At 36.9% G+C, this 16,768-nt stretch overlaps 1 protein-coding gene and 1 long non-coding RNA gene across 3 annotated transcripts; one reads left to right on the plus strand and one right to left on the minus strand.

Moving 5' to 3' along the window:
* The first annotated feature begins 2,252 nt into the window (after positions 1 to 2,252).
* Positions 2,253 to 4,590, plus strand: hoxb5a (homeobox B5a). Of its 2 annotated transcripts, none has more exons than XM_060849022.1 (2): positions 2,253 to 2,895; positions 3,641 to 4,590. In XM_060849022.1, exons 1-2 carry the CDS (start codon positions 2,361 to 2,363, stop codon positions 3,892 to 3,894), a joined length of 789 nt encoding a protein of 262 aa, XP_060705005.1. In that variant the 5' UTR covers positions 2,253 to 2,360; the 3' UTR covers positions 3,895 to 4,590. The 2 variants fall into 2 exon arrangements, with proteins under 2 accessions (XP_060705005.1, XP_060705007.1); XM_060849024.1 differs by having other exon boundaries at positions 3,644 to 4,590.
* A 2,829-nt stretch (positions 4,591 to 7,419) lies between these two features.
* On the minus strand, positions 7,420 to 15,680 carry LOC132831009 (uncharacterized). The gene is made up of 2 exons (XR_009646465.1): positions 15,636 to 15,680; positions 7,420 to 8,013 (listed from the first exon to the last, which is right to left on the minus strand). It is a non-coding gene; the product is annotated as an uncharacterized LOC132831009 (long non-coding RNA).
* Between the last annotated feature and the right edge of the window lie 1,088 nt (positions 15,681 to 16,768).

Below are 16,768 nucleotides of genomic sequence, written 5' to 3' on the forward strand. Positions count from 1 at the left end.
ATACAGAAAAAGAAGAGAACGCTGTGCAGTTCTTAAACTAAAAATAAAAAAAATTCAAAGTTTACAATTTGTTTGCTGTTGCGCACCAGTGGAGTTGTACATTTCTGTATTTGTTGTGAGATTTATTATAAAGTTATGCATTCCTTTGGTCTAGCCAAGCAGGCAATGTTTCACATTGGTGTCAATAGTTTTAAAACATTAGCATTCCATTAATTCTGTATCTCAATTGAGCTGTTGCAATATTGTGACTTTTGACGTTCGTCTCAGCTCTCTAGTTTAAAGATAGTGTATGTTTTTGTGCACTGTGAACAATTATTTTTGATTTATTTTGTGTATGCGTGCGTGTGTGGAAATGAGTATGCGTGCGTGTGTAAATTACACTGAGGTTTGAATATCGTATTTTGGATTGTTTTCGTAACGGAGCGAGGAAAATAAAAGCAAATGTCTTAAGATTTGAGTAAGAGGTTATTTTTTTATTTCAGTTTTTGTTAAATTAATGTGATTGTAGCATGCGTCATACATTTTAAAGACTGAGCATCATTATCTGGAATGATAATAAAAGGTTTTTTTTCCTAAAAGTGTGTATTTCTCAGTTTCAGAATCATAATGTACATGGAAATCATTGATAATCCACCAAAGGGATCTGGTATAAACTCTACATCCTACACTTTTCGCTGCTCATAACTAATCTTAGTCTGGATTGTAATATATTACAAACAAAAACTTGACAGTCCTCATTGAATTTCGGATAATTGATTTATCTCTATGATTTTCCTACAAATTCAAAATTCATTCCAGTAATCAGCTCACTGAACGCATCTAAAAATCAGGCTCGGTTAGAGAGGCGTTACTGGTTGACGATAGACAAATCTTTGAAATTTGCAATCAGTTCACTACTGGGCGAAGCAAAGGACTCTGCGGTTTTAACAACTGTTTTCCTGGTTCCAATTATTTTATTCTCTGTTGCACAATCAAGAAAACACGTCTTGTCTTGCTAAATGCTCGCTCCAGTTATAGAACAGTCTTATCATACAAATTTATATGATAAAAAAACAGGAGTTTGAGCTCAAATATTTTGTGGTCAGAAAAATACGCTCCTTCAAAAAAATCTTTCTTTATATCGAATGAGGAAGTTTAATCCTTCCTTATTCGAAATAAACATCAATGCGCACCAAAAATGCTGAAGTGCGCTTTGCTAATTATTCACTGAGCCCTTCAGGAGGTGAGTTGTGTTGAAGTGCTTATGCGAATCCGGTAAAAGATCATGTAACGAGTCTGGACTTATGCGTATACTAAACACTAAGAAACGATTCGCGTCTCCGCAATGTGAATAAATAGCATTTTAGTCAGAATAATGAAGTAGTTCTTTTAAAGCATATTGATACCAAATAGGAGCGGTGGCACAAAGTAGCTCAAACATATATTTTCTTAAGCTAACATCCTTCAAAATATAGCAAAGGAGAGAACCGTGCTATCCGCGCAGCCCAAGCAGTGCACCAACGTGCAAATTAGAACTTTCTAAGAATTCGTCCTTTCCTTATCTTCAAACAGCCTGTGCAATTTGAAGATAAGTTTCTTTTTGAAAAAAAATCAGTCCAGTACATTTTGTTCGCAATAATTATCACGTTTCAGAACGAACTTCATTCCCGCATTGGAATGATAACATTTAGCAAATAATAATGCTTACAGCGCAATACCCATTGTAGGTCGATGAATGCGTACATTTAACTGACTAGTCAAGGATGGCAAGTTAATTGTTTTTAAATGTATCTGGTCAAAAAAACGAAATAAATTGCTCCACTCTAAGCATAGCTATAAACGTGATTTCCAATTCAATTGCAAGATAATTGAATAGCCGTTTTATAGTTAGCATTTTTGAATTTTTTAACAAATGCATTGCCAAATGTTGAATAAGATATGTGGTAAACTGTACTGGAACAGGGTATTGATTTGAGGTAGGTAAATTTAAAATATAACTTTTTGTTGCGTTATTATTAATATAAGAATGCCAATGTCAATACATAAGCAATGACCTTAATTTGTGTAATGCAGACTGAGCCCAGTAGGTGGCGCAGTCTGCAAACCTGGCCACCATTTGGAACCTTGCATTCACATGGCGTAACGATTCTCGGATCGTCATTATTTGTAACCATAGAGCATGAATTACCCCTTGAGGTCATCAGTGAGAATTTACGACTGGTCAACAAAAGCACGTGATTCCGACTCGCACCCCCCATATTTGGCCGCATACATAGAAGCGAACGAAGTACAGTCATTTCTATAATTCATTAATATATCATAAATCGTGCAGGACTGGGTTATAACGACTAACAACCACAAATCAACCCAAAAAAACCCAAATGAGCTCTTACTTTGTAAACTCATTCTCCGGTCGCTATCAAAATGGCCCGGATTATCAGTTACTTAATTATGGGACGAGCAGCTCCGAGAACGGACCATACAGGGATTCAGGCACCATGCATTCAGGCACTTACGGCTACAACTACAATGGTATGGACCTTAGCATCACCCGTTCAGCCTCATCTAACCACTTTGGAGTGGTTAATACAGAAAAGTCCAGAAGCTATCCTTCAGCTACAGAAACCAGGTTCAGACAAGCAGCGAGCTGCACCCTCTCATCTCCAGAACCCCTTCCTTGTTCCGGCAAAGACAGTCACGGAGTCAAGGGTTCCCCATCCGATCCGACTACCTCCTCTAGTTCAGCAAGTAATTTTACAGAAATGGACGAGGCCGGAGCATCCTCGGATGCCGAAGAGGGCACTCCAGCCAACAACAACAACCATCCCAGGGCACAGCAAGAATCAACACAAGCAACAACACCAGAACAGCAACCACAAATATTTCCTTGGATGAGAAAGCTGCACATTGGCCATGGTACACTTTCATTTTCTGTTTATCACCCTAAATATTGCTCTGTGGTCAGGTAATTCATGGCGTCCTATTGTGCAATCTGAGTGACACAAAATAGGAACAATTTGTATTTCTCTGCTTTACAGAAACTAAGCTAATGATTTTTCGGCAAATTTAATGCAACTCATTTAACAGCGATTTTATAACGTGCATGCAAAATAATATGCAATTCGACCAAAAAAAATCAGTAAATTTGAAAATCTGTTATATTTAAAGCAGATGGGCTGTAAATATTATATGATATCTATGATATTAGTGTATTGAAAGCTATGACTTTAACTGCACGGTCAGCATAATAACAAAGAGAACTGTGCACTAACCCTGGATAATCAATGTTGCTGTGATCCATTTTCTGTGGATCTGCTTGCAATTTCAGACAATTCTTTTTAAAAGAATGCATGTGTGTATAACTGTGCATGTCTGGTGTGTATGTGTGTGTGTGTGTCTGTGTATGTGTGTGTGCGCAGATAATTAGAAGCACAGCCGTCAAGACACAGGTTACATGCTCAGACAATGAAAAGGAAAATGATAATTAATAGCAATTCAAATTGGGACAATATACTTTCGTTTTGACATACGTGGCCGGAGAGGCCCAGGGAAGAGAATATTCCACTTTCAAGGTACAAAATTGTATTTTTTTTAAAAATGATGTTTTTCAAAGGAGATGGATAATTCAGCATGGTTAAAAAAAACTTCCTGTATTTATTAGCAGATGGCATGGGTGGACCCGACGGGAAAAGAGCCAGGACTGCTTATACTCGTTTTCAAACGTTGGAGTTGGAAAAAGAGTTCCACTTCAACAGATATCTAACCCGACGGCGGAGGATAGAGATTGCCCATGCGCTGTGTCTCTCAGAACGGCAGATCAAGATTTGGTTCCAGAACCGGAGGATGAAATGGAAAAAGGACAACAAGCTGAAAAGTATGAGCATGACGGCCGGAGCAAGCGCCTTTCAACCCTAACACATCAAATAGAAAAATAACAGACACCGTGCACCAGTACTGTACAGCGAGGCACATTTTCCCCGCGTGTTGTTAAATATTAAAGATGGATTAAACTTTTCTGTGGTATTGCTAACATTTTTCTTTTAACCTGTGTTGTTCTTTCGCTGTTAAATCTTGTTTCGATCTTACATATGTCTGTGTCAGTGAACTATTGGTGCTTTCTTGAAAAAGTAGCATGGTTTTTTGTGGATTGTAAATGGTATAACTTATTTATAATTGACGCAAGTTGTACAATTTGATCTTCCTCTCCCCCACCCCACCCATCCAATGCGCTGATTAAGTGCGAAAACCTTTGCTGTTACTCTATCTTCTCTCAAAAATATAACCACCTTCCTGTAGCTACTGTCCTTGATACTGTCGGTGAATTTAAGCAAAGTATGTATGTCGAAATACCATGTAGAATTCTAATCTTTCGTAATACATGTGGATAGATACTGAAATCAACGATGATTGTATACGATTATTTAGTGAGTTATAATGGTTGTAAATAATTCAAAAAAGTTTATAATGTTGCCTATAGCTAGACTGTAATGGGCAGGGTGATGAATGGCATATTTTCTGTGGGAAAGAATGACAACTATGTTTAGTCCCTACAGTATATTGCCACCAAGCTTTTTGTATTTGTTTGTAGCTTAATTCAAAATAAAGTTAAAGTTTCTCGTAACTACCCCTAATCTCCGTAGTGTAATATGTTGACTATAAACAAGCTGACATCCTATTACCTAGTGAAATGCGTTCTACTATATCTGGTGAATATACATCGTAGTATCTAGCACATAAAATATTATTAGCACTGACATATTTAAATATTGCTACGTGTTTGGTCGTAACTCCATGTATTGTGCATTTTGTAAAGACATATAAACGATGCACAGAAGGAATTTTTCATCGACATCTATTGATTAACTCTGGGTTTATCTTTCAAAAATAGTTCTATAAGATATGATTAGAACGTGACCTTACCTAGCTGTTTTAGTTAACCATTTATGCTAAGCGCTAAAGCTCATCTGTTACGCGCGGCTTTGAGTTGCTGGTTGATGTTTAAAGGCGATATTTATGTGATTTGAATTTTTGCATTTGGTGATTTCTGGATTTAACTAAACCCGCCATCTTCTTGTTAAACACTTTAAAAGGATTTTTTACTATTCACTTTTGTTGTGTATGTTCGAAAAAAACGTGTCTCGGACTTGATTTCTGCGCTGTGCCCCGAGAGATTTATACAGTAACAAGATGTGTTGTTCCGAAGTTTGTCTAAATAACAAACTACACGCATTTCTTTTGTAAATCTGGCTTCATTTTTGTGCAACAGGTAACTCTTAGTTTAGTTTAAACTCAACTTACCAAAAGAACGTCCAAGTGCTTATCGGTAGTTGATAAGTCACACAGCAAATGCTAGGTCTATCCTGCAAAGTGCATGCTCCCCTTGTGAATATAACAAACTACGTATACAAGAAGTCGGTATGACATGGGGATGTCAAATGAATTGGGTATTTATCTCAAAGTTAGATCGTAAAAATCGCCCATACCGCAGTCAGATACCCCTACTGGCTCTCAAAAGTCACGTGGGGTCGTTAAAGTTAGTTTTATGGTTCTGGGGAGTTGACAAGGTACAATATATTTCACATTCTGTATAATGTTAGTGACGCTGAACTTTATCTGACTGAGTTTGCAGACTGTAAGCGTATAATGTGACTAGTCTTCCAGAGGGATCGAACAGGACTCCTTTACCAGACCCGTAGGCTCCAAACTCTTTACTGACTACAGTTAAAAATCTGATGAAACTGTACTGCTCAAGGTAAGTTACGTCGAATTATACAACAGGACGCGTATGGCTGTCAGCAGGGCGCAGCGAAGATTTCAAAATGGGGGGGGGGGGAATCTTGATAAAATGCTTAATTAACAATAGTACAATAGTTTAATCTCTTCGAATATGTGTTTTACCTTTCCTTTAACTTGTGCAGTGGGCCCAAACTATAAAGAAATGTCAGCTACAATGCTCGAGATTAATAGGCCTCATTTCTGGCGACTGATTATCTTACTTAAATAGACTTAAATGTACTTCGTGTTTTATCGAGTTGACATTGAACTGGATTAGATTTTCCATATATAAGATACACTGGTGCTGTTTTTCTGGTAACCTAGCGTTTTGCCTTCTGCAAATTCATTGAGTGTTTGAGAATTCGTTTCCTCCGTCTATTTAATACAATTATAGCAAGCTTCTTTCATTTTTAGCGCTTGGTTTGTTAATCTATGATTCGGAGCAAAGATTAAAATAAATATGAATTTCAATTGTTTAACATTGAGCACGGGTGGGAGTAAGGGTACTCAAACATGTTCTAGTGGCCAGTCTTATGCAAAGTTTACACTCGTTAATAATCCAGATACCAAACATGGCTCATCGTGCATGCAGTTTCTTCGTTTCTACATTAACTTAATTTTATTTTTAAAATATTCAAAATGTTTTTGCAATTTCCTGAAAAAAAATCACTCTACAGGAAAACGGACAGTTCAACACTGTCCCGTGAAGATAAATGTCATTTATTTTGTTATCTATTTACATAAATGCTTTAAGGAGGAAATCGGCCTTTTTGAGGAAGGCCGTGTATAGTCAAGGACATCTTCATATTATTTTAAGCACTTCCTGGGACGATTAATTTTCCAAACCTTGACTCCCCCTCTAACTGAATGTCGAAAGAATGATCATTATATATCTTGCTAAATGAGGAGTCAAATTGGTTGCCATTGTTTCAATATTTAAGTTAAGGCACATCCAAATGTTTATTTGCAACTATATCGTAAGACTTTGCAAAGATTAAAGAAACGTAGGACGCGATTTAACATCAGACATGTTACAGTGGAATCTAATCTCAAATGACCCTCAATGATATTTTGTGATTCAATTATCACCCCTCTCGCGGTTTCCCCCACAATCTCACCTTCGGTATTTCGCACACTTGTTTTCAACACTCGGTCAGTTCGTTTGTTAATCTGAGGTACTGAACCTTTGCCCACCTGAACTATTTTAGAACTTAATGTTTTCAAGGTGAGCAAGGGGGCAGCAAAAACCTTAATGTCTCTTAAAAACCCCAAGTTATATGTCTAAAAGAAGACAGTGGCGTATTTTGCATTCATCACAATAGACTAGCACTAGGTGTGCCATGCTTTCCACTACAATTCAGAATTCAGGCGTGAGACCCAATGACTAATGTTAAATTGGAGATTTTAACTTTTCCCTCACTGCTGTCAGTTTTGAATTATAGTCTTTTAGCGTCTATAAATGTCATCGTTTTGAAATGTGACTCTTAAGTACAACTAATTGAACGTTTTGCAGAGTTTTATACGAAAATTTTTCCTTTGGGATTTCAAGTTGAAGTGAGAGACGGGGGAATAGGTGCTATTTGTTAGGCTAAACCATTCTTAACATAAGTAGATATCCTTTGAACCTACACGTAAAGTATCACTGAAAGAAAGTATAGACTGAAGTTTTATAATTTAGTGAGCATTTTATTTATATACTGCACTTACTGTTTATTACAGTACTTGAATATTGTTGCCATATGCCTTTATCAAGTAACGTTGGAAACAAATCTCCCTTACTGTAATGGACTTCCTGTCATGCTAATATGACGATTGTCTACATATTTTGATACCCATTGTAACGATTACTTGAGCAGTCACAAACCAGTCTAAGGAGAAATGTAGATATATAAGACGAAAATTATACTTTGACATTTCTCATCAGTAAATGTCAAGTTTCTCACCCGTTGATAATCATTTGTTGTGACACAGTCCTCGGATCCGTCAAGTTTTTAATTCTGGCCGCTTCCGGTGTGCAGTGTGAGGGGCTGGGGAGGGATCTTTTAAAATCATTGTTAGGAGTCAGTTTTTTTTCTCGCAGAATGCCGAAATGTTTCTGTCATCTTTTTTTTAATTGCCTTTCCGCGCTGATATCTGAGGAAATCCAATGTGTAAACAGGAAAACACATCCCTGATGGAGGAAGTACATTGTGGTCTTGCGTTTCGTTTCTCATTTTATTCAGAGTTTTCGGTGTAATTGAATGAATTTTCTTCAGTGTTCTGTAGTAAAATGGAAGATGGCAACAATTAATGCTATTCTTTTGTCTTCAATTCCTAAATACACGAGAGAGCATTAAAAGAAAATGGATCAATGTTTTCAGTTTAGAATGAGGCCGTCATTCCCAGAAAAATACTGATTTGCAATTTTTTCATCGTTTGTTTTCAGGAACAAAATAATCTGTCAATTGGCTTCAAAGCTAAAACCAACTTCTATTCTTTCAGCCTTGTTGGCTTCTACACTTGGCCCTTCACTTAGGTTCTTCAGTCTGATGTAAAGGATGGTCAGGAAATACGTTAGCTTGATAGTTTTTGATTAGAGTAAGAAATAAACTATTAGAGTATAAATAAATGCAGAAAGTGGCTACAATCTAAGGGCTGCTGGTAGATACTAGGACAAAAGTAAAATATACCAAAGCTGACTAAAAATGATAGAGTTAATGTAAGGAAGTGGATATTGAATCGCGCCATTTGATTAGAACGCTCCCTAATGTAGAAAAGTACTGATTGAATTCCAATTGGACTCAACTCTCCGAGGGAGAAAATTCATTGTAAATATTTCACAACTAACTGTAAAAACAAGTAACCATTCCGCTCATTCCCAATCTATTTAAGGCTACCTAACGGCCCGCCTTTGCTGTCTGTAAATCGACTCAGGCACAAATGTTTATGGTATGAATCAATAGCCAACTGTAACATTACTAATTTGGTTTCAGAGAAAGTGGTGTCGTTCCTTGCCCCTTCTAACACAGATGTATTTGCTCCTGATACTATCACGAGCGAATTATCTATTCCATGGAAAGGTTCGGGATCGATAACCATTCCTATCAGGTTAACGGCATGGTCTAAGGTGATGCATTTTCTTTGTTAAGGTTTTTAAGTGGTATACATCTGCTGCGCTTATAGGCTCTGGATGGATAGTAGGACTAGGTTCAGGTTGTAATTTAGGGGAAACGGGAACAAAAGGCGGTCACACAACGCGCGACGGAGTCATAAATATGTCAGATGATTATATCGCCATATTAAACACCTAGTTGCAGCCACATGGATAAAAGCATTTATATCTCATACGTTATAATTAACTCTTCCCCGTGGTTTCAACCGTCAGTAACTAGGATCACTTTAGGCCATAAACCGGCACCCTGTTCCAGAACATGCGACCTAAGTAAGGCCACTACACATATCATAGTCTAATTAAATGCAACACGGGCATAAGGTGAGATTTTAAATTACACTGCACTATTATTTTCGATGCATCTCCTCCTCTTAATATATTGTAAAATGAAAGAAAAACTATAAACCATAATATAATTGGTATCAGGCAACATTTTTTTATACTTCAAGAAAGGATTAACTTTTTTGATGGTGCACAGGACTTGCACATCTGTTAACCACCATTGACTTAAACAAAAACGGGTTGATAACTGATATTGCTGTGCAATTGAACCAGTTATTTTCACAACAGAAAACCCAGTTGGTGTAATTTGAAAGAGTAACACTAATATCCCAGACTGATTTATGCAGTGTTCGGTTTTTTTTAGCATTTACAATGCAATATTATAATTTAATTGAATTAAATTTGTTTAAGGTTCCGAAATTATTACATAATCTTATGACAAAGATAATATAAAACCCTTGTTAATGCCTCATTCCTTAAGGGATTCTTCTGATGACCTGCTTTCCTGTTTAAATTTACTCCGTTCTCATTAAATAAGACACGATTACTAACAGTCTAACGTCACCCGGAACGCACAGAACTGACAAACTGACAATGGTTTTGGAAATTAAACTTTTGCTATGAACATCTTAAGATACTTTTCGTAATAAAACCGAACTTAAAGCAGAATTTCAAACAAATACGAACATAATTTGGGGAGTTATTTTGCACGTGTAACGTGTCAAATCCGCCACCAGAGCCCGCTTCAGACCAAGTTCATAGTCATTATGCGTCTCCTTTCTGCCACATCCTCACAAGCTTTCCATTTCAGTTAATCTGGCAGGACAGAGTCGGAGGAGTCTGTTTGATATCTCCCCAAAATGTTCTACTTATGCACTATCAGCAGTTTCTAAGTGCTGTGGTCATTTGTCTCTTCAAAACTCACCCTTTCAGTTTGGACATTTTTCCTGACGAATAATGATATAAATTCATTCAAAACAGTGCCGGTTTAAAACAAATTGTTCTTGAAGATTTCAAACCAACTTTCAAGGTATTCCGGTGTCTCAATGAAATCTTTCCATTTCTAGATTATATGTCTTAATTGAAGCAGGACGAAGCTTGAAATAAAATCGAGCCTCGTGGGGGGAAAAGCAAAACTGTATAGCAATACTGTCTGAGGATGCGATGTTGAAACTGTTCATGAGGGCTTGTTAGTACAGCATTATAGCTAAGAGGTCAAAAAGTGGAGGGTCAAAAGTTTACGTCGTGCGTGACTTGGTGTTGTCTGCTTAGATAGACTCAGTTCGATGTCAATGGTAAAAGGGATGATCTTGGCTATCGGCACAGATGAGAAAATGATACCGAGGTAAGATGTGGAAGTGGAAGTAGGCTTTAGAGATTGTCAGCAATCTACAAAGTACGCAAAATAAAACAGGAGAGACAGAGGGAGACAGACATGGAGAAAGGTGGGGGAGGAATGGCTAACTATCCTGATCAGGATCTGCACAAAAACAGGGAGGATTAATTGATCCCTTTTATAGGACACACTGCACAATAAATAGAAATCAGCAAATCGCCGACGGAAGTAACTGTGGTGTCGGTTAAAAGAGACTTTGAAAACACAAATAGATGGGATAAATATTTCCCGCCAGATACAATCAGCTTTTAAAAATATTAATGAGTCAAGTAGTATGGACGTAGGAACGGTTATTTAAACTAGGTCGTACAGCGAAAAAGGATGAATAATAAATATCTGTATTATATCTGGACAAGAGGCCATGAGATAAGTTGAGTACAATATGACAATGGCATATAAAATAAGAGTTCACATATACATTTATCAGATTTTTAAACATAGTCGTGGCGTGAATAGGTGTAAATGGAGACAGCTGAGGAAAGGATTCAACAATAGAGAGTCTTTTCAAATTAATTGACGAATTACTGTGCTTTAAAGTATCAGGTTAAGCAAACAAATCGCGAGATACGGGAACGTGAGACTCCAAATTTATTTTCAATATCACAAAAAGGAATAGATCAACTTCTTCAAATTTTCTATGCATTAGTTTGAGGGGGCTCCTCCAGCAATCGGTTTATAGATTCTCAGAACATAAGTTTGTTTCTCAGCGCCCATTTAGGAAGATGGTTTTATTACATTTTTCAAAAGCGAGAAGAAAAATCTAACATTTTGCCAAAGATCTAAAATCTATTTCAAATTATCTGGATGTCAGTCTCATTTAATTACTATTAATGCTAGCTCAAGCTAAAGCACATTTTTTTAAAGTTGCCGCAAAAATCTGCAAACCATGGTCCCTAGTCTGACCACTTAAATAAAGTAAGACATTTAAATCTGTCTACGACGTAGTGCGTTCAGAGTCGTTCTGCGCACCGAACCCATTTTAAATCTGTTTATACTATTGGTACTCTGCATTAAATCTGTTTAAAGTAAATGTACAAGTTCTTAAATTTTGACTGTTTGCATGAACAATTTGTGTAGCACAACATTAAACGTATTGCGAAAAATGCATTTATAGACAGCAAGGAAGCTTTGCGGTTGACAACGCTTCAAATCACTAATTTTTTCATCCTTTAGCATTAGCATCAAAACAAATGCTTTTGTATAGTAAAATATAATAACTTAAGCATGAAATCAAAGTGCACATGGCAATTTTTCTTATTTTAACAAAGGCAGAGATGTACAGTTATTCTTTTCAATTGTCATAGCTGAAATTTTCACTAATCGAATTCAATAAACTTTTTCGTCATGGTTAGATTATGTTAACGTCTCACGTAACTTGCTTAATACTTATAAATATAAAAACACTTTGCATCATTACAACGTTTCCTATGTCCTCGGATCTTCCCAACTCTTTTTTTACATCCAGTGAAGCACTTTTGAAGAATGGTCATTATTATAGTGTAGGAATTAAATATTTAGTTTACACTCTGATGTAAAGTGAAATCAACGTTCCTTTTTTGCATATTAAATGCTTTGCCTCGGTTTAAATTTGGCAACAAACCAAGCAAATCTTCGCAACTGGTGAATTACATTCACCTTCTTTTGTTATTTTTCTAAAAGAAATTGATTGTTCGTACATTTTAGGTGTTTTACATAAAACGAATTCATTTTGTTCCTTGAAACCATTATTTCTAATCAGAGCGGCTTCTATAACGGGTGGGCTGGAAGGGGGTGGAGGCGTGGTGGGAGAAATCGTCAACACGATTTTTATGATGTTTATATCATTTAATGGCGACAACGACTGTGTTACAGTGTCCAAAACCTTTCACTTAAACAATGCAACGTCCCGAAAGTAGGCTTCGAGAAACTTGCAGTTTCCTCAAACTTGATTGAAACATTCACTCGAAAACAACAGCCATCAGGCCTTCGCATGAAATTAAAATTTCTGCTTTATATGCGAAACAGTATGTTGGAATTGGAAAATGTTTGTACCATTTTTATATTTATGTCTCAATATCGTACGAGGGTTGCCAAATAAAAATTCACAGGAGTCTTACAGTGAATATTTAATAGTGCACTGATACGTTTCACCATTGTGCAAAACTGTAGAGATTGCTTGGGGCGAAAATGGAGGAGAAATGAAATATAGTTTAAGCAAGTTTGAATATAAGTTTTTCGAGAATTTTGCTGACATTTGCCTGGAGGGGGTTATGTGGAGTGAGGGTATTCTCTTTAGTTTTAATTAGAAAATCCTCTGACGTGTTAAAACAATCGTTTTCAACAGATTAAATTAATTTGCTGTTACACACACATGCACACATATAAAATGTGCTGGGACTTGCTTTATCTCTTGATGTTATTCTCTAACTAAGCCAGTGTAATAACAGGTGAAATATGTTACTGTGAAAAAGATAACATTTTATATTAATGCAACTAAGCATGCACAAGAAAACAGATCAATTAATTACTTTTGTTATTCAAATTGGATCTGGGTGCATATCGGCCAATGGAAGACTAGAGCTGTGATTTCTATAATAAATATTTGATGCTAATGGAATCACAAGACATGCAATGCTTGAGAGAATTTCCAGAGCCTTAATGCTGTTTTGGGTAAACTCCTGCCTCGCTATGTTTCTCAAACGTAATGACCTGAGCAAAATTCAATATGACTGAGAGACCTATCCATACTATAGAACTTGTAGAGGGGGAGAGTCCAAGAGCGGGGTGAAACTCAGGTCAAAGCGTCTAACAAATATTAAAATGTACTCGGACGCACGGCACGCCTTGGTGTTTAACAAAGACTGTCAGTGTATGAGATTAATACGAAAACTGAAGGAGAAAACAAAATGTTCACCAGGCCGGTGCTTGGCCACTTCTTAAAAAGCTGCTAGGCATTTCGAATGAGGAAAAAAAGAGGGCTGCTGGAAAGCCTTACTCTAACTAGATGTTATCAGTTCAAGAACAGACAAAGGAGAACGAATATGTTTATGTTGAAGTTGGTACTTCGACCACTCGGTGCGATTTTATTTTTTTGCAAAGTCCAAACCGACGCGTCCTGTAATGTATAATTTGAGAATGTAGAGAAAGATATCACAAAGGGTTTTGTGTGTGCGTCTGTGCATGTGTATTTGATTTAACGTAATCGGAAAAACTATGCTAGGATGTAGGAGTAAGTTGGTGACATGTTTAGCCTTGAACTAACCTCAACATGTGTATGTAGCTGAACGGGTGGGAGCACGATGTCGAGAGAAGTGTATGTATGAAGTTACTTAATAGAGAACATTACATATTAACTTTGCAAAAAAAATCGGAATATGTAATTTAAATTCTAATAATGCAAAGTAACTGCAGTCTTTAACTATCACTGTGTTTCTAAAGGTACAAACAATGATGGCACTAATGTTAATAGTTGGGTTTTAAACGCTTCTGGTGGAGATAGTGATTGCATGTTCACTTGTTTACGTCCATATTATTGGCTGTGTTGTGTCCTATTCTACAGTAAGATTGAGGCCTGCTTTCACTTATCCTATGGCAAGCTCCAAACAGGAGGGGCAAAAGGCCTCCCCCCATCCCGCTGATGCTCGCATCCTCTGTTAGGATAGCAATCTATAGCGAGATTCTTTTGAAATGCAGAGCAGATAGGGGACAGTAAATATATTTATCTTCCAAACTTCCGAAATGTCGACATTTTTATTACAGCGAGTTAAACAAGGCACAAGGATTATCTTTTATGAAAAGGCGCCTTTGAACAGGCTCCATGTTTCCTTTTTAACTGTAGTAACAGTGAAAGCTTGTTAAAAAGATACAACTGTAAAGGCAAAGGATATTAGATAAGAGTTAACATTATACAAAATTCTGCTTCTGTTTGGGAGGTTGGAAAGATAGTGATCAACCTAACCGTAAAGTTAGAACTGTAAAAAAGTTTTTGCTAATAAAAAGCCATAAACTCAATTCACATACGGATGCTCTGCTGAGTGCAGCCTCTGCATCATTTTTATGCTTTGTTACTACCGGAAATAAGATTCTTTGGAACAGTTTACATGCCCGAAACAATACACTGTCCTCATTCATTAAATAATTGTATGCTGAAACCTTTTGATATTTCTAATTCATCGTTGTAAATGTATTTAGATTGGCAAAGCTTTTAATATATAATTTTATGGACAATTTATGGCAGTTACTCTATTTAAGAAAATACGTGTTGTTAAATAAGAAATTACAGAGGTCATTTTAGTTGGTCGTTCAGTTTCCACTCCAACCACATGTCACTTCAAATCAAATCAGCCAAATACATCACAGTAACGCTTTTTTATTTTAGGAGAATTATTCAGAATGGAGGATGCGTGATTTTCGCAATGGCTGCTACAAGATTCATGCAACCGCTGCGTGGAGGCTTGCCCACTGCTCTTGAATAAATTAAATATTAAGAAAAAAATCTTTGCTCTGTGCAGCTGGTGACAAACTTTTGGGAAAGCATCATATGTGAAGCGCCCTCTAAACTAGCTGAGTTATATAAACGTAAGGGTATTTATTTGGGCAATGGTTCAAAGTTGGCCCTGAAAATTGATTTAGTGTAATCCTGAATACTTTGATTCGAATTTACTGACATTGCTTTCGTTGCATTTTCGAAACTGCAGACTTCATAGTCCAATATCTTAAAAAAATGCACAGCTGCACTACAAATCACTGAAAGAAGTCGGAGTAAGGGTTTCTCAATAAAGTTGTGTAGCTACATTTAAAACACAGTTGGTTCAATGGTACATGGATGCTTTTGAACGTCTCTGAGCTACAAAAATGCTGAAATCTATGTCTGTCCTCTATATATACCCTGTAGATCCGAATTTGTGTTGACAAAGTTGTGGTCACAAATTCGTATCTAGGGGAGTATGTAGTCGACACAAACGCTACAACATTCACTCGGAAGACAGAAGAATGTATTCACGCCTAGAATTTTCTTCGTACAAATCGATAACATATCTGAATAAATAAAATCGAAGCGTAGTGTTCATCTACCTGATTCTGCGGGTCAGACTGCTGTCTGGAATGGCGAGCTGTCCTCCCCCTCTGCACACACCCCCCACCCCCCCCCCCCACCCCTCCCTTTTCAGTCTCGTTGTAAGAACTCTCAGCACTCTCTGGTGCTGTATTTGTTACGTCATTTAGATATGAAATGTAACTGTTACCTTTTTCGATAACCCGCGCATTCCTCCGTTAAAATGGTCAGTTTTTGAAGACTTGATATAACTTAGAAATTAATCAACCTGAACCCCCCTGCGCATGTCGTTTGCTGTCCATGACATTACAGTACATCAAACATTACGAGATTATGAGTACCTCCAATTATTTAAATCCAGTTATTTGTGGCATTTTCCTTTAATCTTATATGTATCATTTTTAATAAAACGTTGTAGTTATTTTTATCACTTTCTCAGGAATTGGTAAACATACGATTTCCAAATTACAAGGATGGTGCAGCCCGTTTGCATAAGGCGACTTTCTAATTAAAGTCAACGAATGCCATTCAATACAGCAAGAGGCAAACGTGCATTTACACTCCTCCCACAGTTTGCGAACATGCTTTTAATCGAACATGGGCAACTTCGTTTAGACCTGTGTGTGGTTGCTACCTGTGAAACGTTTTTATGTTGTAATTGTGGTATTCTGGATATGTTTGAAGTGGAGTCGTTTCACGAAGAGATATTCTGGGTGAATATCGCCCGTCTACTGCATTGCTAAATGTAATTTGTTGACTTAGGTGTCCTGAATTAGTTGATGAATTTTCTATTGATCCAAAGCAGCCCGATTTATCTTTGCCAGCCATAACGCCTGCCCCCTTCCCCAAGCTTTGCAAAGGCGTTAGCATCACGATTACAAAAAGATTTACAAGCCACGGACAGATTCCAATATATCGGATCTTATTTTATGCTTTTTAAAAAAATATAGGCTGACTCATTTTTGAGGTGATATCGACTAGCAGGACATCATTGATGCGTATAAGAGGAAAAAACTTGTAGACGAATTTAATCTTGTTTAACGGACTTAAATCAAAAATTGCCTATTTAAAAAAATATCAAGTTTTAAGAATGAAAAAAAGCAGCTCACTAAATTCTGCAATCAAAAACTGTTTGGAGGAAAAGCTTGGGAGC

This window comes from Hemiscyllium ocellatum, chromosome 32 (genome assembly GCF_020745735.1).
Source record: "Hemiscyllium ocellatum isolate sHemOce1 chromosome 32, sHemOce1.pat.X.cur, whole genome shotgun sequence".
Taxonomy (NCBI): Eukaryota; Metazoa; Chordata; class Chondrichthyes; order Orectolobiformes; family Hemiscylliidae; genus Hemiscyllium; species Hemiscyllium ocellatum.